This window comes from Eucalyptus grandis, chromosome 9, assembly GCF_016545825.1.
Source record: "Eucalyptus grandis isolate ANBG69807.140 chromosome 9, ASM1654582v1, whole genome shotgun sequence".
In the NCBI taxonomy this organism is placed as follows: domain Eukaryota; kingdom Viridiplantae; phylum Streptophyta; class Magnoliopsida; order Myrtales; family Myrtaceae; genus Eucalyptus; species Eucalyptus grandis.
In genome coordinates, this window is record NC_052620.1 from 27,111,757 (window position 1) to 27,132,686 (window position 20,930).

General features: G+C 39.4%; 3 protein-coding genes across 3 annotated transcripts; all 3 read left to right on the plus strand.

Annotated features, from left to right (window-relative positions):
* Nucleotides 1–3,104: 3,104 nt before the first annotated feature.
* LOC104420572 (dirigent protein 23) lies at nucleotides 3,105–3,644 on the plus strand. Its single transcript, XM_010032387.2, has one exon. It carries the CDS (start codon nucleotides 3,105–3,107, stop codon nucleotides 3,642–3,644), a length of 540 nt encoding a protein of 179 aa, XP_010030689.2.
* Nucleotides 3,645–7,252: 3,608 nt separating this feature from the next.
* Nucleotides 7,253–8,715, plus strand: LOC104418922 (PI-PLC X-box domain-containing protein DDB_G0293730). The gene has a single exon (XM_010030399.3). It carries the CDS (start codon nucleotides 7,444–7,446, stop codon nucleotides 8,425–8,427), a length of 984 nt encoding a protein of 327 aa, XP_010028701.1. The 5' UTR covers nucleotides 7,253–7,443; the 3' UTR covers nucleotides 8,428–8,715.
* Nucleotides 8,716–17,022: 8,307 nt separating this feature from the next.
* LOC104418923 (chaperone protein dnaJ 11, chloroplastic) lies at nucleotides 17,023–17,367 on the plus strand. Its single transcript, XM_010030400.2, has one exon. It carries the CDS (start codon nucleotides 17,023–17,025, stop codon nucleotides 17,365–17,367), a length of 345 nt encoding a protein of 114 aa, XP_010028702.2.
* Nucleotides 17,368–20,930: the final 3,563 nt, after the last annotated feature.

Sequence of the window (20,930 nt, forward strand, 5' to 3'; positions counted from 1 at the left end):
AACTAGTGCTGCAACTCAGACTTCAACTTCAATTTGAAGGATAGCAAAAAATGAATTGAAAAACTAGCTACAAGAGATTATCTTTTCATAGCCTTTAACTTAGCTAGTAATATAACTAGATTAAGCGCTTTAAGGGCGTGGTGAAGCTGGTATTGAATTCGCCGTTGAAGGAATAAGCGATGTTGGCGGTAAGGCCCTTAGTTAGGAGATTGGAAGTAGTAAAGCTATGCCCGTGGGGTGAGACTTGCCCTCTACTCTGAGATGGCAAGAATTGTTTAGTTTAGTAAAGGTATGGCTTAAGCCAACTTGAGACGGGAGGTTTTTTTCTTATACTAGCTCTAGCTTTACTTTTATTTGACTCTTTCGAGGTATGATATTCAAGGGACAAAGGAACTCAACCATACCCTTGCTCCTAGCCCTTGGGACTGCAGTAAAGAATTGGGACGGATGGAAAGAGACTGGCTTTCTCATCATATGAGAATCTTTCACTCACTTCCCTGCTTACCTTTTTGCATACAAAAATGAAAAGGGAACTGCTTTAAAGTAAAGGCTTTCAAGGGGATTGAATGAGTTCAGGATAAGAACTTAGTTCAGTTCACAGGAGCTTAGTCATTTTCTTATTCTTATTAGATGGCTAAAAGGAATAAGAACTCCAACTACTGTATAGGCTTAGTCTGCTATTGTGGGGCTGCCTCTTTTCTTTACTTAGGGAGATTATCTAAGCTCTAAGCTGGCTCTTTAGACTAAGAAAGACTTGATATTACTTAATATTAAACTCAAACCTCTTACTCATTCATCATCCGATTCCACTTGATTTTTTTTAATTGTATTGAATTTTTTTTTTTAATGGTGTATAAACAAAACCTCTGTTTCTATCAAAATTCCTTTGATTGTTCGTATGCACCAACTAATTATGAAATTGCATTGATAGCCTCGACTCGTGTCCTAACTCGTATGAGAGCTAGATTTGCCTCAATTGTTTGTCTCTTACCTTCAGCTTTTCTTAAGTTAGCTTCAGTTAGTTCAAGAGTTTCTTGAGCTTCTTGTGGATCAATATCACTACCCTTTTCCGCGTCATTTACTAAAATAGTGATCTCATTATTACCTATTCTAGCAAAACCACCCATCAGAGCCATTGTTAACCATTGGTCATTAAGGCGTTGCACGTCTTGTTCAACTTAATAATTGGAATAGGTGCGTTTGAACAGGCCTTTACACTATATTAGGCAATGCATGAAAACTTAAGTGAAAATAGATTACCAAATTATATTCAGCTTTATTCATCAAAAATGTGGTAGGATAGCTTACTATAAGCATAGTGTTCTAGAAGTGACCAGTGATAGATGGGTTCATTAGATGCGACTATATAGATATGGCTAAGGTCTTCTCTCCATTTCCTAATGTACATACTTTACTATTCTATCCATTCGAGAGCCGTCAATTTTAAAGGGAGTTCGACTAGAATCAAAATCGTAGATTTCAAATATTATCCATTTGATTAATTAGGGATCAATTTTTTGGGAATATATATAATGTATAGCGATCTTGAGTTGAATGTTTTATTTAAATTGGATTGACTTACTTACGGAGTTTTCTTCATTAGTAATCCTTCTATTTTGACCAAAAAATGTAATATGTTGATATAAATCATCCTCTACATTCAAAATTTCTACTAAATAAAGTGAAATGAAATTCCTATACCTTTATACACCCTACGCAAGTAGAACTTAGAGAATGATGTCATAAGTGCCATAACTTTCATACAGCGCTCACTTTGGTACTCATAATATTTCAATTGATTACTTAAATGCCATAACTCATAAAATAAAATAAAATAAATCTCACTTGGGTGATGGTAGTGATTTTCTTTGCTAAAAAAATCCTATAAGGTATTAAAACCTGTGACTTTTGTGGTGATTTTCTTAAATTATGACACTCAAGTGATCCAAAGTTATGACATTTGTGATTAATGTTTTTCTAATAATAATGGCACTCTAAAGATCAATTGAAAAGTTATGACAACAAAGTAAGCGATGTACAAAAGTTTTAGCACTTTTGATGTCTTTTTTTTTTTAATTTGGAAACTATGTGCCTTTTTTTGTTGAAATAGGTAATTATCATGATGTTGGACATGAAATAGTAACAGTTAGATATGAAAGAAAATTATTGTTGATACGAAGAAAAGTTATGATTTTTTTTTTTTTGGTAAAAGGTAAGAGGTATATAGACTTTTGAACAAAAAGCTATACAATTGTACAGCAAGGGGGGCCCTGACACCAACTTACACTCAGAAAGACAGGAAATCCAAATGAGTGGAAGGGGGCCGGGGCCGGGGGGGAGAAAAGGGGAGGGAAGAGACCAGGGCGAAGAGCACACAACACTATGGCCCGCACAAGGAAAAGACACAGAGGAGAAGAGCAGGAGGGACACCAAGATGGGAACACAAGCCGAAGAAAAGTTATGATTGATCATTGAAAGTGAGGATAAGTTAACTATTCCCAAGTGATATCTTTATTGGTTATCTATAAATATGGCCAAATCATATATTGTAACACAATTGTTAAAGAGCAATAACTTTCTCTTCTTCATAGCATTCTTTCTTCTTCTCTTTTCAAATACAAGTTTGACAACTCATTCAAAGTGAAATTCCAAACAAGAAATTGAGTAATTACTAAACTCATTTCTTTGTGACTTTAGTGTCTATTTTGGAGGTATATCTGTTATTAACCGGGCAGCAATAGTAGGGGCAAATAGTACCTTTGATCGTCCAATCAAAGAACTATAAACCAATGTTCTATCTTCATCAGCAATAAAGTCTCTCCAATATTTTTAGTATCTCTTCTCGTGCAGAGCATGGCACGTTTATTAGCTAGAACGTGCAGAGACATGCCATGCGTATCCGCTAAAAAATTGACTTCATGAGTGTCAATTTCCAAATCGCTAACCGCATGGTCAATGACTTAATAAGATCAGCAAAAAAGTGGATTCGGCCGCTAATTAAAAGGTACGACTTGTGAATAATTTCCTCTACATCTGTTGCTTTTGTCTCTAAACATGCATTCCAGTAGGATCTTTTCTCCCAACAATTTCAGATTGAAAGCGAGATGGCCAAGCTAGGTTTAACGGCAATGGTAGCTACCGCCACGACCCTTGCCGGTGCCGAGGCAGATAATCCCGAGAAGGTGGATGCGTGGTTCTCTAGGCTTAGCCCCACCAAGCTCAAGACCACACGCCTCCGCTTCTACTTCCACGACACGCTCTCGGCCAAGAGCCCCACGGCGGTGCATGTTGCCAAAGCCGCAATGACCAAGAAGTCCCGGATGTTGTTCGGGGCCGTCAACATCATCGACGACCCATTGACCGAGGGGCTCGAGCCAGAGTCCCCCCTCGTGGGACCGACTCAGGGGTTCTATGGCTCAACTAGGCTCGAGTCAGTGGCCCCGCTCATGGACATGAACCTCGTATTCACGAGTCCAAACTACAACGGCAGCACTCTGAGCATATTGGGCCGCAACCTGGCGCTCGAGACCTATCAGGAGTTGCCCATCGCCGGTGGGACCGGCATTTTTCGGTTGGCAAGCGGAATAGCAACGGCGAAGAAGTACTTTGTTGTTGAATATAATGTCATAGCTATGCATTACTAGACACTTTGGACATTGTATTGGCTCATGTCATGGTCCACTTCTTTCATTTTGACCTTTGGTTCTATGCGGGCCAAAGGTTATGGCGTAATTATATGGTTGCAGCTTTTGTGTGGATGAGATGTCGTCCTCTATTTGGTAATGCTCTCTTCGTGTTCTCCATTCTCATTGATTTGTGGTGGAGATGGAAATTGGACGTTATGGTATCTTTTTGTAAGGCTTTAGGTGATCTAAATTGGACTCCGTTATCATCGAGAAAATTATCAAAAAAGTTCTAAACCTATCGTACTTATGCCAATTCAGTCGTAATTATGCTAATTAATTTCTAAACATTTTTTGACCAATTCAGTTCTAAATATTTTGCATTGATGCCAACTCAATCCATCCGGTTAATTTTGCCTAGTTGGCATTAATTGGAACTACCGGCGCTACTATGACATTTTAATCTTTTTTTAATAATTTTTTATACATTTTTTCTTTTTTCTTTTATTTTCTCTATAATTTTCCCCTTCTTCTTCCCCTTTCTCTTCCCCAACCCTTAACGCCAGCGAGGGTTGCTGGCCAACCCTCACTACCCTCATTGGCAATGGATAAGGGCATCGCGGCCCTCACTAAATCTGGCCAAGCAAGGATGCTGCAACCCTTGTTTGTGGCCAGCAATCTTGGCTGATGCTAAGGGTAGGGGAAGGGGGAGGGACAAAAAAATATGGAAGAAAAAAGAAAAAAAATAAAAAAATATATGAAAATATTATTTTAAAAATGCAACATTAGTACCAATAGCGTCATGTCAGCGCCAACCGGCCAAAATTGGTCAAATTGACTGAATTGGCACAAATATAAAAGGTTTAGGACTAAATTAGCAATAAAAAAAAAGTTTTGAATTGAATTGACATAATTGAAATATGTTTAATTTTTTTTTTTATATAATTCTCCCAATTATCACCAGAAGAAAGTAGATGATCCGCATGTTTTGCCATCATGAAAGATAGAGCTTGCTGAGTATGTCAATGACATTACCCACCTAATAATTCTGAAATTTGAAGTACTCGACATGAAAATTTAACTTTTTGTTTTGGGAATTTCGTATTATTGGAAACCCAAGATTTACTTATGAAAACCATCTTACGGAAAGCCAAAACTAGCTAAGCACACAATCAACCCCCTTAACGATAATATCAAGTGCTGTATGTCTTTGCAACTTAAGAATTTTAAATAGGTGCATTCTGAATATTACCAAAGCACCGAATGTACTTGGTTATGAAAAGTTGAGGGATCAAATTGAATAAATAAAAGTTTAGGGATTGAATTGAACATTTAAATTATTCAAGAACTAAATTGAACGAATTAAAAGTCCAAGAAAGAAATTGCACATCAAACTAAATTTCAGGGATTATTTGTGTCAATTTTCTATTCATTATGAGTCCAACAGGAAATGTTAAATTAATAGGTGAAGGGATCTATACCCAGATTTGTAATTCTGATTACAACCTGTTACACCGAATTTATAGTGGGGTTGAATTCAATTGCTGAATCATTGTCATTCGATTAGGCATGTCTCATCGAGTATTAAAGGCTATAGTTCGTAGAGTGAACGTGTTTTGGATCCGTGAGTAAAATTTCTTGTCTTGGTCAAATGCTCCTTTACTATCTAGGCCCAAAAAAGAAGCGCCCTAATATTTCCGACTCTTTTGGTGAAAGGTTTGAACGATGATCCGTGAACATTACAGCCAAAAGAGAGCAAACACAAAGTGTTGAAGTTTCCATGATGTAAGTTTGTATTGTGTCAAGTGCTAAGGTTGTCTTTTGTTGCCTTTCTGCTTTACTGTGATTCCTCGTTTTTTCGCTTATGTGTTCTAAGCTCAAGTTGATTTTAACATCCTGGATCATAAACAATTATGCGATTTCCAAATTCTTAATTACAGATATCACAAGGAGAGTTAATATATTAGGAACTATTATATTATTTTTGCTTTATTTCTTTTTCAGAAAATTTCGTCAGTTCTTCGTAATCAAACATAAACGAACATAGAAAGCTTCCCAGCGAAGCAAATCCCAAAAAAACTACAAAACCAAATAAAAACCTAAAACCTAAAAGAGTACAACATGTAATTATAAGCACACTCTCATTCCAAAAGATCATATATGTCATAGTATCAAAAAACAATCGACAACTAATTAGAATGCATCCAGTAACGCTTACATTTCGAGATTAATTTACGATCAAAAATTATTCTTTTTATTTTGTTCCCGAGAACAATTCTTAAGCATTTTAAGTCATTTGGTAACTGTCCAAAATTTCAATTCCTAGAATAGAATTGTGTTTAGTACCATTCTGAAAATTTCTAATCCAAATCATTTTTTTATAATTTTTTAATAATTTTATTCTTTTTCTTTTTCTTTTTCTTTTATTTTTTTATTTTCTTTCTCTTCTTCTTCTTCAACATTTGCAATTGCCAGCCTCGAGATGACCGGCGATCGGCCCGGATGAGGGCCGGCAACCTTGTCAGCATCACCGACCCTCGGCAAGGCCATGCCTCATCAGCTGAGCCTCACCAACAAGCGTGTGAGGCTCGGTGAGGCCTGGTTGGGCGAGCTCAACCTCGCCCAGCCATGGCTGAGCCGGGTTGAGCCTCACCCGACCAAGTGAGGCTCACCAATGGCCGAGGGAGGCCCAGGCAAGGCCCACCTCACCGATGGTTGGGTGAGCCTCCAGCAAGCTCGTCGGCGACTAGCAATAGTGAGCGGCGGACGGCAACGGTTGACGGGGGCGTGGCAACGCAACAACACTTGAAGAACAAGAGAGAGGGAAGAAGAACAAGAAGAAAAAGAAAAGGAAAAATAGGTAGACTTGATTCTAGAATTGTCCCAGAACAAAGAATCAACTTTTTTTACTTTTCGATTATATTCCAAATCTACTTTTGGGGACAAAAAAATAGAAATTTGTTCACGAGAACAAAATTTTACCAAACAAATTTTTGTTTCAAATCTACTTCCGGGAACAAAATTTGTTCTGGGAACAAAATTTGTTCCAAGAACAAAAATTTCACCAAACGGTTTCTGTTTCAAATCTACTTCCAATGACAAAAGAATAGATATTAGTACTATTTGGCCAATTACCAAACAAGCCCTTACCACCACGCCAAGATCTTCGCTTGATTGCTCAACTGGAAATTCACGTACACTCTTTGGCAGAATCATAAACAAAATCCTAATACACAACTCCTTGTTAGAAACTTATCGATAGGACATCATAAACTGTCAAGACACGAAGTTTCCAATTAGTGTCAATTTTGTGGTCGTCCAAGATCCGGATATATTCTTGAGAGGCGTGTCCTTCAATGTTGCTTCAAATCCCGACCAACTTATAAGAAAGCCAGAGATATCTTAACCCAAATTAAAATATTTAAAAAGTATAATAGCTACATCACCTACCCCGGAATCAGAGAGTAATATTCCATCAATCGCGCAAGCAGGGTGGTCCACCACAATCATATTTCAAACCAACTAGTCTAATCTCCGCAGCTAATCATCAGTAATTTCACTTTTCGAGCGCTTAATTATAACATTAATTCCAGGCGGTAGCGTTCACGATGAAATAAACTACGATTTATGTCGTAGTCCACAAGGTCTTTCTCCGTAAGTTAATCCAAACCTACATCAGCATTACATTAGGCATAGGATCCATCTGTAGTTAAGACAAACGTAATACCGAGGAACAAGAAATAGTTTCCAAGGCCGCAAGAAAGGAGAGTTTTAGGAAGTCAAACTTTGCTGTTCATCTTTTTCTTTGTATCAATCAAGCATGGGTGCCGAGATCTCGAAGCAGATTCAGAGAAGGAAAGATGTGTTGCGAGAAGCAAAAGTCCTGAGGGATCTCAGCAAGACCTGCGGGACGCAGTTTCCCGGTTGTGACTACTGCTGTTCGGATAGGAAGAACTGGATGAACGGCCTCGATCCCAGAAAGATCCCTCTTTTCAAGATTGTCTGGCCAGGAACTCATGATTCCGCGACAAACAGAATTGGAATCCGGTTCGTGTCTCGTCCTTTTGCCCAGTGCCAATCGCTAAGTATCTACAATCAGCTCGTGGGAGGCACTCGGGTATTTGATATTCGAGTCCAGAAGGATCGCCGGGTATGCCACGGGATTTTAGCGACTTACAGTGTAGATGTCGTCCTGAATGACATCAAGAAGTTTTTACACGAGACGAAGTCCGAGATTATAATTCTAGAAGTCAGAACTGAATTTGGTCATCAGGACCCGCCTGAGTTTGATAAGTACTTGGTGGATCAACTTGGGGAGCACCTGATCGGCCAGGATGATAGTGTTTTTGGTAAGACGATTGCAGAGTTGTTGCCGAAGAGAGTGATTTGTGTCTGGAAACCTAGGAACTCGCCCAAACCACAGGCGGGAGGCCCGTTGTGGGGTGAGGGCTATCTGAAGGATGACTGGCTCAATACCGATTTACCATCAACCAAGTTTGATAGCAATATGAAGCATTTGGGTGAGCAGCCGCCAGCTTCCATGAGGAAATACTTTTACAGGGTCGAGAACACAGTAACAGTGCAAGCTGACAATCCGGTTGTGTGTGTCAAGCCAGTCACTTATCGCATTCATGGATATGCTAGGTTATTTATATCTCAGTGCTTCTCTAAAGGGCTAGCTGATAGGTTGCAGGTCTTCTCAACGGACTTTATAGACGCAGATTTCGTTGATGCTTGTGTTGGCCTCACAAGTGCAAGGATTGAAGGGAAAGCCCAAAAAGTGCCATTTTATGTGTTCAGTTAGTCTATGTGAAGCTGATTATCCATTTTTCTCGGGTTGACTTTTGCACACTTGATGGTACAGATTCTTTGTTGTCTACAGAGATATAGACAGTCTGTTTTCAATGGGGTTGCAGTGTAATAATGTCAGTTATACTTAAACTTATACAATGTCTTTCTGTATGCTAATTGAAATTTCGAAACTTGGGATAAGTGCCTTAACTGGGTAAATCCCTCTGCTTTTTGAGTTGTCCTGGACTTGTTCTTGTTTTCATGGAATTTCCTGTAAGAAATATAACTTTTAACCGTGAAAGACAGTTGTCAGGACAATGATTTCTACTGACGGCCATGGCCTTCCTTCTTGAGCTCAGATTCCTACTTTGAAAAAGTCAAGATGCTCGAATCGTCGTGCATGAACAAACTGAATCAGCTGAATTACCACACAAATTACCAGGTTCGTTTAATGAGGACCAGTGTAGGAAGATTTTTAGTACCAGATAGAAGAAAGAAGAATTCTAGATGATGCAACATCATGAAAGGGTAGAGACGAGTTCACAATATCGGTGTTGGTGGGAATCACTTCCTGGATTGGTGATGTCGTGCATGGAGAATGGAAATAATCCCATTGCCGAGAAACTAAAGCGACATAGTCAAGATGAGGACGTGTCATAACAAAAAAAAACTAGGAATTCAATTCTGCAAATTGAACGGTTTCAGATAAAGATCCTAAACCAGATGGAGAACAGAGAATATCACCAGTATATCAAGTCTTGAAAATTTATTGATTTGGAGATTTGAGATTACTGTTTGTATAAAGATTTTGTAACTGATGATTCGTATGGAACTTTGGGAAACGCATACACTGATGAAGGCCCTTTATCTCCGAAATTTGGAAACCTGATCCTTCATCGTGAAACAGCCCTGAAGTGAAAGCCCTTGCTAACGATGAATTTGGTTTTCAGTACATGCTCACGTTGTTCTAATGACTACAAGAACAAGCTGCGGTTTACTAGAATATTACAGGAAAGTGTCCTGAAAAGACCTTCCAATAGGCAGATGGTAAAACAGAGAGCATGTGCCGTCAAAGTAGTCCTAACGATTGCCTCCCTCTGCACACTTTAAGAAAATGAAGAGGGAAAGCTGGAATCCAACGCATCCTAAGATAACACTTGGATTGCAGCACCAAGTATGTCGGGCCAATATGTCCTTGCCATTTGCTCTAACACTAGGCATGGCAAGAACAAGAGGTTAACATGGAAACAGTCAAGTTTAATGAACGTGTACAGCCGAAAGCTAACAAAATCATAACCAAGAGTACTACATTGAGCACCACAGAGAGGTTATCATCGATATCCTCAAGAACAGTTCCATTTAAAACTTGAATTCGGTACCACGATATGAATATGTCAAATCTCGTCATTAGAAACTTTTAATTAAAGGATCCTGAATGGTACAGTGCAAGCACAATGTCAATACCAGGCATCTATGTTTGCAGCTAGAGATGCAATGGCTTTCTGGGTCATCATGTCGCATCTGATCATCATCAAAATGCAGTTTAAACAGTTCTCGCATCTAAAACCACTCATACAGGAACCAAGTTTTCTTGCAAGGAGTCTTTCTTCCGGGATAGATGACAGAACATAGTCAAATACTAGGTCGCGCGAGTTGTTGATTACTTATGCTCATTCCCTCACAATCAGATCCCTAGTTGTTTAAATGCTACAGCAACCTTTTCAAATGAGCTGAGACCAAATAATTCAAAGTTGAATCCATGATGGTATGCTGGCCAGCATAAACAAGATTCAAGAACACTATATTGGTGGGAAACCTGAGAAATTGCATAGAGGCTCTCGGTTGGAGTTTCATAATTTGTATGTAGTTCTGCCTGTCGTAAAGAGTAAGTTAAGTTGCCCAAAACCCATTTTCACAAAGTTCACTGATTGTTTACATGGAAACATAACCAACTCACTTTGATCAACATACGATCAAAATTGGTCAATCAAACAAGACTGATTGAGGGAAGTGGTCCAAGATGATGGGAGAACAGTAACAATTTGAACAATATCGAATTAACGTGGCGGAATAAAATAATCTTCCCTCTTGTATAAACCTAATAGGAATCAATATATTAGAGTAAAATAAATACCAAGCATGTGAACAAGACGATTTTTTTACATGGAAAACCCCTGAGGAGATCAAAAATCATGGGACCGGAGTCCACCCGAAAATCTTCACTATCAACAAAATTGAGTAAATAATGTTCTTCTCTAGCAAATACTAGAGATACATAGCAGCAAAGACCTCAAGAACATAATTCTTGGCAATGCACATGAATTTTACAAAAGATCAATGATAAATCTGACAAAAAACGCAAGTTTTGATCAATTCACGAGAAACCTGATGTAGAGAGCTTCAAACGAAAATCAAACCGTTCAAATTCGAGAAAATTGCGCCACAAACATGCTGACAAAATTTTCAGCTCAATCGGACAACGAATCGACCTCCAATGCTAGCTTGATGTAAATCAAACTTTGCCCTAACCCCAGATTTTTTGCTTTCTCTTTTTCTCTTGTTACTATGTCTTTTTTGCGGCTACCACTTAAAAGATAGGGAAAAACTCTATTTTTCCATATAATTTATCATATGGGCTCAAGCCCTTTTTGGGCTTGCAAGTCATTTGGCCTCCTCCATATAGGAGTGAACCCAGCTAACACAAGCCACAGAGCAATCAATAACTATATGGCATGGATATCAATGTCTACAAAATAGAGTTATCAACAATTATGTGGAATCGACATCTACAAGAAGTCGATAGGTGTTAAGTGAAATTCATTAAAGAAACAAACAGGTGGTTAGCCATCTTGAAATTTGGTCAAAGTATTATGGGCAAGAGGAGTACATGAGGATCAAGATGTCGATTAAAGGCAAGGATACACAGTGGCGGTTACAATAGCTTCAAAAGTTGACATAGTTTGTGAATAAGATCGGTGTGCAAATAGGAGGCTTAAAATCTCGGGAGTGTAATTATAATTGTACTTAAAATAGTAATTGCTAGTGAAGGGCTATAACCAGTAGGCTATATAAGTGGCGGCTAGGGGTGAGTATGGTCCGGATTGGGCTGATCCACCTCATAACCCTAAGACTAATCCGCATAGTACTGATCCTTAATTTTTGAGACCAAGGACCGATCCTATTGAGCTTGAGACCAAAGACCGAACCAACCCAGTGGATTCGGATCGGTTCTACGGTTAATCTGAGACCAACTGATAATTTTTTTATTTCATTTTTTGTACTCCTTGAAAAAGCGATTAAAGACCAAATTGACCCAATGGGTTCAGTCCGGTTCCAAGGTCAACTCAGGACCAATCAATAATTTTTTATTTTATTTTTTGTACTCCTTGAAAGAGTAATCGAGGACCGGACCAACCCAATGAGTTCAATGACGAATAAGGTCAACTAAGAAAAGTAAGCGATGAGGGTTGAGTAGGGTAAGTATTGAACAGAGTGAGCATCGAGTGTCGAGTGGGTAGCAATAAGCCAAGCAAACATCAAGCGGCGAGCGGCACGAGTGACCTAAAGCAAGCGAGGCGAGTGTCGAGTGGCGAGTGGAGAAATCATTTCTTTCGATTTTGGCAAATTAGAGACTAAGAGAACAAATAAGACAGAAGAGAACGAGTATGTCACGACCTAATTTTTGGGGTTCACCACCTAGGTCTAGGTTAATGGATTACCAAGTCTTTAAACTTAGCTCGGGCTCTCACAAGCTCATACCAATTCGCGACTTATATTCAGATTCTTAACATGCAGATAGATTTTATTTAGGAGTCGCCACTAATCTATTTTTTGGTGGGTCGATTAGAAACTTAAATAAAGTAATGGGAGTTTTACTTTACTCCTACAAACCAGAGACTCTAAGTACAGGGACTTAGTTACACTAAATTTCTCTAATACCCTTTCGGTACCATACTTTTATTTTCAAAAATGATTTTGCAAGCAGCTTAAATTGATTTTAAATTTATTTCCCTAACATGTGATATCATGCGGGTGCGCAAACCACCAATTTAACAGACAAAAGCAATTAAATAATGCAGAATTTACCTCAAAAGCAACGAAAGCATCTGCAGTGTTAAATTAAAATCCACATCAACAATCCTAGGTATGATTTCTAATTAACATGCAAACATTCAATTTTTGTTTTCACTTGTTTAATGAGAATCATGCAATGCATGCTAATATGAAATAATATGACATGGCAACATGACCTAAACTATATGACATGAGTAAAGTAATTCATAAAGAAATGTAATAATTAAATGCAATCTAAATGATCTAATTCTAATGACGGGCAATTTCTAATTAAACGAACATAATTCTATATGACGTGCATTTTATGAACCTATCTTATATGATGTGCACAGAATGCCCTAATTCTAATTTTTTTCTTTTACGAAATTCGAAATTAAAATTTCCAAATAATTAAACATGCAATTCAAATTTAAAACTAACATCCTAAATGAATACATTTTTTATTTTTCAAAAAAATTCGAAATAAAATCCCTATCCTAAATATGCAATCTATTTCAAAGATATCATCTATCCTAGATATCATCCAAATATGCATTTTTTTTAAAATGACTAACTAACCTATCATGCAATCAATCCTAATTTACATGGGATGCAAATGCAATTTTTTGTGTTTTCGAGATAAATAGAACAATCATGGACCCGAGCAGGTCCTTAAACTGCTCCCCCCTGAATAGATCATCCCGGGGGGACTCCTCCTCACAAGCCATTTACAGGCAAGTGAGGGGTGAGTAGTATGGGATAATGATCCCATTGGGAGACCCGGCCGAGCCCTTTACGGGTTAGGGTCCCACCTCTGATCCCCGTAAAGCCTTCCTTGGTAACCAATCCGGGCGTGGTTCAGGGACATGACGAGGCCTGAGCAGTGGCACGCTGCTCGGGGTGGCCGGCCGGCAAGAGATAAAATTCAAATCATCCATAGTCATTCAAAACGTTATCTGTCACTCAGCTTGAAATATAAACTCAATTATCTCGCTAATAAAATTAATAAATTGATCTTAAATCTTAAAAATTAAAATATCAATTTTACCTCCGCATGAATAATTATTTCATCTAAAGTCTTATAGATAGAATAAAAATTCATGCGGTTGCGAAATGGACGTTACATTAGGGATTTCAACCATGCATTGGGAACTATTTCAAACAAAGAAATAATATATCAAAACTAAAATAAGATAAAGCAAATTTACCTAAATAAATTAAATCTACCTAAAAATAAACCCATCAAATAAGATAAAACAAATTTCTACCTAAATTTGGATTTTTTCCTAAAAATCCGATGATAGATTGAACCCCAATGGAGACTCAACGCGGCTCCGGTGCAAGGGCAGCGGCTATGGTGTCGCTAGGGGTGGTTCACTGGGGGAACGGGTTACCGTTCGGAGTGGGAGATTGTCCGTCGGAGCTCCGGCGAGGATCGGCAGCGAGCAGTCTGGCGGCAGCAGCAGGTCGCGGGTGGCGTTGCGGGTCGGTAGCGGGCTCGGTAGCTGGCGAACCGGCTACGAACGGACCAGGAGCAGCGTCGGGGTCGTCGTGAGTCAGCGCGGGCTGCAGGCGAGACGCGACGGTGGCGGGCGGAGCGACGAGCAGCGATGGCTGGCGGTCACTCAGGCGCGGGAGCGGCGATCGGCAGGAGGCGAGCTGCTGCGGGATGGGCTGCCGGAGCGACGAGGGTGCTCTCGCGGGTTGCGGGGTGGTTTGCTGGCGTCACTGACGGAGGCACGGCAGACCGACTCAGAATCGGCTGGGTCGCGAGTTGCAGAGACTCAAACAGAAGGTGGGGAAGCAGCGACGGCAGATCTCGGACCGGCGAGTGGGGCTCGGATGGCTTCAGGGGTGTGCAGGCGATTGAACGGAGAAGCGTCGCTGCTGGGCTTCAGGGACTGCGACCGGTGGGACAGGACGACTGGTGGAACAGCGGCGGTGGCGCGAGCGCTGGTGCTGGTCGGCGAGGGGCTCACCGAAGAAGAGAAATAGTGTGTTGTTTTTTTTAACTTTTTCCTCTCTCCTCTGCTTTCTCTTTCTCTGTTCGCACGTCCCTCTCACTCTGTTCGCACGAGTACTAAAAGAAGATGATGTAAAGAGCTGTTGCTCTTTCATACACCGTGAAAGACTTCTCGTACAAATATTTTCCTCCTTTGTAAATTATGACTATTAACATTATAGAAACATTAAAAATCTAAATTATTAAAGAATAATATAAAATTAATTGAACTCCTCACTAAATAGCTATTTAATATTATTGACGCCATTTATTTTAAAAAAATTCTATATAAAAATTATAAATAATATTATATATATAGTCGAGGTTGGCCAGAGGTTAGGCCAACCTTAAACTCTCGAACTTATTATCAATCTGCACAATACCGATTCAGAATCCTATGATCAAGAACCAACCCAGTCTTCCTAGAAATTGGACTAGAACCAACAAAGTTGGGCCAGTTTAGAGTCGATCTAGGATTGACCCTAGACTGATTCTCATTGTACTTTTTCCAGTTTATTTACATCATTGTCCTTTTATTTTACATCATTTCATTTCTAGTGTTTTATTTTCAAGTTTGCTAATCATCTTCATTATCTAGCTGAATATATTCCTATCTAAATCACCACAAAATTCCATTTCATTTATTAATAAAAAAAACAAAATCTAAAAAAAAAAAAACAAAATCTAACTTTTGACGAAAGATTATTGACTATTTGGCTAATGCACCAATTTTGGGTGAAACATCCTTATCGATAAATTACCGACCAAAAAAAAAAAAGATCCTTATTGATAAATTCCGACACACTTTGTAACCGATGTGACTTATTAATGAATTAGTCTAGCGCATTAATATTCTTCCAATCTAATTCCACCAACATACTGATACAAAAGTTGAAACTTAGTTCTTCGTGAAATCGGATGATGGGAAGACTTCCAAGTAAAGGAACAAAAAGCAATGCGGCGCACTCATTCCTGAGAAAGCAAGGGCAACAGTGAAGTGTAAATGTTAAAGACCAGAATCTTTAAAATTGATTAGTGTACGATCAGCACCTCCTGTTCATGCACATCCATTTGAGAGAGAGGCATCTCCCTCTTCCTTGCTCTTTGTGGTGACAGGGTGGTTTGACTTGCGGTTGGGTTCTGTTTTATAGTTGGTTTTGACAAATACCACCTCTCCTCTGTAGCTGGAAATTAATCATCTTTTGGATTCAAAGCGAATACCAATATGTAGACCGCAAAAAACACGGCGATGATGATGAGAATCAGAAAAAGAAAATCGCTTTATGCGCTGTAACAAAAAAGTAAGTACAGTACTTGCTACTGTGCCAGCATCTGACTATGTTTGCGTGTATGCGGAGTGTGCATTACTCTAATTAAAGTGAGATCAGGTTGATGCTGGGTATCTAGACCAAGGCCCAACATTCTTGCTAATCTATGGCGCAAGGCAGAGGAAACAAAAGGAAAGGTGATGAACAAAAGAGAGAAGAAAAGAGTGGATAAAAATTAAGCAGCTCCCTTTTGAATCTTCTGAACAGATGGAACAAGGACGGGGACATTCCTTGAAAGCGAAAACCACAAAACGCTCCCTATTTTTTATGTCATTGTACACCAATGCAATGAGATTAGAAATGGTATTATAGGAATTTCTTAGGTAGTGGTTATATTTGTTTAGTAAAGATGGACATAGTAACCCCATTGGATTGAATTGATTTTTGCTTTACCATGGGGCATCATAGGTGGCAGATCGACACGGACCATTCCTATCCTAGACATTAAGATGATGACAAGTTGAATTCTGCGCTCTCAACTTCGGCGGGCTTATCCCTTTTCTGTCACTGTTGTCTTGCTGAATCCTAATCGGTAAGGATAGCAACAGGACCAGATGACATAGGAGCTAAAAACAGAAACAGGGCTCTCTCGTTTGATACTGAAGATGTAAGATCACAGCAGAGAAAGCGGCAAAGTCCAAGTGGAAAGTCCACTTGATGAACCTTATAAGGTCCTTTTTTCAGCGGACGCGTGTGATCTTTGGATGTTTGATTGATTCAAAGATTTAGGATGAACATGTGAAGGAGCGGATTTAGTAATGATGACCTGAAATTCCTGCCATTAAGGAGGACGATGAAATTGGGGGACCTTTCGAAGAAATCCAGGTCTATCCAAATAAACAGTTGGCTGAGTCAGCTCGGGACAGAATCCTATATGGATAAGCCTCCCAAAAAAGGCCTCAGAGAAATGTCAACCTTATTCGAATTTAACCATGGTTACCGCTTCCCTCCCCCCATACTCTCTCTCTCCATCTCTTTCTATATAATCCCATATGAAACGCCATAACATTCTCAAGCCACCCCCAAGAAAAGCTCCCTCATTTTCCCATTCAAACGTCAAATGTTTTCCTCATCTCAAAGCTTCACTCACTCCCCAATCCAACCCAAAGTCACCCACACGCATTACGCTCGATCCTCATCTTCTTCAGCTAGACTTCCAAGGCCCAAAACCGTGGCTGCTTATACTTCCACAGAATTCAGGAGGCCACCAAGTGCGAAAACCGAAATGGCAGCATCCGCGTCGTCTCTGTACGAGGTTCTCGGGATTCCCACGAGCGCTTCGTTCAACGATGTCAAGGTCGCTTACAGGAGACTGGCGAGAGTATGCCATCCCGACGTCGTGGGGATGACCCATAAAGAAACGTCGGCCACTGAGTTCAAGAAGATCCATGAAGCATACTCGACTCTGTCTGATCCTGACAGGAGAGCAAACTACGACCAACATCTTTTCAGGCGTAACCGGCCATACGGGTCGTCCCTCAGTTCTGCGACGATGGCGGCGGCCGCGGCGTCAATGTCCCAGTTTTCGGGGTATACTTGCAAGAAGTGGGAGACCGATCAGTGTTGGTAGATACGAGACTAGACAAATACGTATAAAGTATAATAGCAGATAGGAAGGGACAACCCTGATCTTCAGTCGAAAAGCAGAGTAGAAGAAACAGGGGAAAATGTAAGGTGCCATCAGTTTTCGTGTATGCTAGTAAAAAGTGTCTCCAGTTCTTCAGTTAGTTCTTTCTTACTTTTCGCTACGTACAAATAGATGCTGTGCACAGTACTTCTGCTAATTAATGCAAAACCCATCATGCTTCCCCTTAAGCTCCAAACCATTTATGCCGAAAAGAAAGTGCAAATTCTGCCATGGACCATGCTAGTTCATTGGACTACTTCCCCAAACCAGAAAACTTGCGGTCGGCATTCCGAACTCGCTTCTCTTCGATTACCATAACAAGCGTCCAATGCAGACCATTTTAGATAACCCAATCTCGATTAACGATTAACTCCACCCGTTGGTTTAAGCTTCGGGACATTTGCATAACACGTCTGCTGGCGAACAGCTGACCAACTTCTGCCTAAAATCCGGGCAATGTTTCGTTGGATTCCGAGGTGCTCCGGTTCGCATGAAAACTGTCCGAGACAAACAAGGGAGCGCTCGACGAACTCAAAGCACAAGGTCATTAGTTAATTCCCAATGGCAGACACAAGAGAGAGAGAGAGAGAGAGAGAGAGTGAATGATATGATTCCGGCTAAACAAGCGAACGACATGACTTCGATCCCGACGAACTTTTTTCGGTCTTTGCTAAAATGACGCGCCAACTAACGGTCTCTCCCGCTCCCCCGTCCCTCTTGCAAAGAAGGGTTTCCATCAGTTATGGTAAATCTTTCGAAGGGTCGCAATTTTTTCCTTCTAGATATGTTAGCAATCCATCAATTTGTAGATAAGGTCGTCTATGAGCTTTTGACATTACCGTAATGTTCACACAAGATTTATTCACATAATATGAGGCTCAATTCACGAGAAGATAGGTTTGACTAAATTAGATTGAATGAGAGATATTGTGATTTGATTATAAAATTTGAAAAAAAATTTTGATAACTCAAAGAACCCTCATAAGTCAGCAGCCCAGCGAGATAAATCCTAGAGCAGGTAGAGTCACCACCACCCTTGTCTGCCGGGTAAGTCGTGAGTTCCTTTCTAACAAGACAGACGACGTAGGGAGTCGAACACTGAACCTCTCGCGAAAGGAACAAGTGCTCAATCAATTACGTCGCCACCACGGGTGGTATTATAAAATTTGAAATTCTCTTTCTTTTTGAATTAATAAGTAGTGACTTTTGCACGTAGCATGTTTCGGTTTCTTATAATTAATGTACTTTTTATTCGTGAGACAGCTAATTACAAAGCATCAGACATTTTTACATCACCAGGATCCTACCATTTTGGACCCGAAGCCCTTAAAACGCTGCCCATTTCGTCCAAAAACAACAATATCAAAACACTAGACACCAATCAAACAAGCGGCGAAACGGCCGTTCTGATGAGATTTTCTTAAGAAAATTGACGAGGGAGAGAGAGCGGTTCGAAAGCGGTGCCCAATAAAAAGTGAGCCACCTCGAATCTCGGAAACCTCACACGTCTTGTCTCCATTATTTGGTATTTGAATAAGAGAATTGAACAATTTTTCAAGCCTTATCGGGACATGGGGCATCTTCCATTTCCCCCGCATTGATTCGATGAACTGAAGATGCCTTGGTTTTCAGGAGCCGGCGACACTTGTGTACGTGTCGAAGCTTGTCCATTTGAGAGGTGACACTTGTGGATGACGAGATTCGGGAGCGTGCCACGTGTCGGCGACCCCTCGAATGTGACGTTCCGGATAAATCGATAAATGAGAAATCATTAAACATCGACGATGATGCGGGCCCATTTTCATCGACATCCAGCCGAAGTTGGGGAGATTTTTCCCTTGTATTTTTAATTTGATTTTTGTGTGACCCCCGTATATCAGGATACAGCTTCCTCATTGACCGGCGGGTGGCCGGTGGATGGCCAGCTTGGACCGGATTAAGGTTAAGCTCACAGTTGTCATAATTTTTATATAATACTTACTTCAATGTCATAATTTATGTATAACTTTTACTTGAATATCATAACATGTTCTCTAATCACTTCAATACTTTATAACTTTTCAATTGATTACTTATGTCATAACTTTCTTATAACATTCATCACAAGTATCATATCGTATCGGATTTTTAGCACTAGAGTGAACAATTTTAAAAAAAAATATTATAGAACTTAAGTAAATAATAGAAAGTTATAGTACCTAAGTAAAAGTTTCTTAAAAATTCATGGTACTCAAATATTTGGGAAAAAAAATTACGATATTTAAGTTAGCGTCGTATGAAAGTTAAGACGCTCATTGTATCATTATCTTATGAAAAATATGACAGCTTGAAGGACCTAAACGGGTTGAATTGAATTGAAAGTTACGCAAGTTAACCAACCCGGCCCATCTTCGAGCCCGTGCATCGCAGACTCTCCCATGGGCAAAATGAGGCCCATTGGGCGACGAATTGTCGAGCCCAATTTTCTTTCGGACTAATTTTGACGATGCTAGCTACTGCCCAAAAGACTTCATATCGAATGCAGGAAAGATGCATCGACTCTTTCGCCAATCTCTCCTCATTATGTGTTCTCCCATGGGGGATTAAAGTTTTGAAACAAAATCGAGTTATTACTGCAAAATCAAGTCAATTACTTATGAAAAAACAAGAGATGAATTTGCACGTCATTCAAGATCGGGGATTTATTACGTCAATTATTTGATTATCCATGAAATGAGTGTATCTAATATATGTTTTTTGTCTTGTGAAATGCATTGACTGCACGCGTTGGCTTTACCATAAAATTAACTCTACAATCTTGAGACAATTTCATCATATTCGGAGCAATTGCTTAAGATTAGGTTTTATAAATGAACAAGATTTGACAACACTGGTTAATTTGAGATAGTCGTGCGGGGTTTATGTCCTCGAATCTTGTTGGCTCCGATGTGGGTTAATGTTGTTTTTTAATGTGTGTTCTCATTGACTCGAGTTAGTTGATTAATTTCACTTAAAAAACGACGTTTTCATTGATCTTAATTATAGATGTTTGTAAATCAAATAGCACTATATATAGAAAATGAAATACATTTCTTTTCAACCGGTTAAGAAAGAGCAAAATTTTAGGTTGGAAATCTTACGAGTAAATCAAATAGACTTGAATCATTGCTCTTAGATAAAAACAGGCGAATTCTCAATGATTTGTGCACTGCCAGTGGTTCTCCTTGAATGAAAAAAGAATTAATTAAACTAGTAAATAGCTCTTTAAATTGACGGTTTAAGTTTTTAGAATTGAATTATTGTATCCTCGACCTGATACGATTGTGCCCCATGTCTAGTTTAGAGGACATCATTTGAGATAAAATGCACGTTTTTTTTTTTTTTTTTTTTGGCATTGTTTAACATAATGACATTAATTTTTGGGGAAAAGCCATCAAAAATTTTAAACTATACTTATTGTGACATGTTTATCTTCAATTTTTTTGTGATGTTAATAACTCCAAACCATGTTTATTGTGACGCATTTA

Bases quoted from the DNA above. Each gene is read 5' to 3' on its own strand.
- LOC104418922 (XM_010030399.3), top strand. From the start codon at position 7,444: ATGGGTGCCGAGATCTCGAAGCAGATTCAGAGAAGGAAAGATGTGTTG.
- LOC104418923 (XM_010030400.2), top strand. From the start codon at position 17,023: ATGGCAGCATCCGCGTCGTCTCTGTACGAGGTTCTCGGGATTCCCACG.
- LOC104420572 (XM_010032387.2), top strand. From the start codon at position 3,105: ATGGCCAAGCTAGGTTTAACGGCAATGGTAGCTACCGCCACGACCCTT.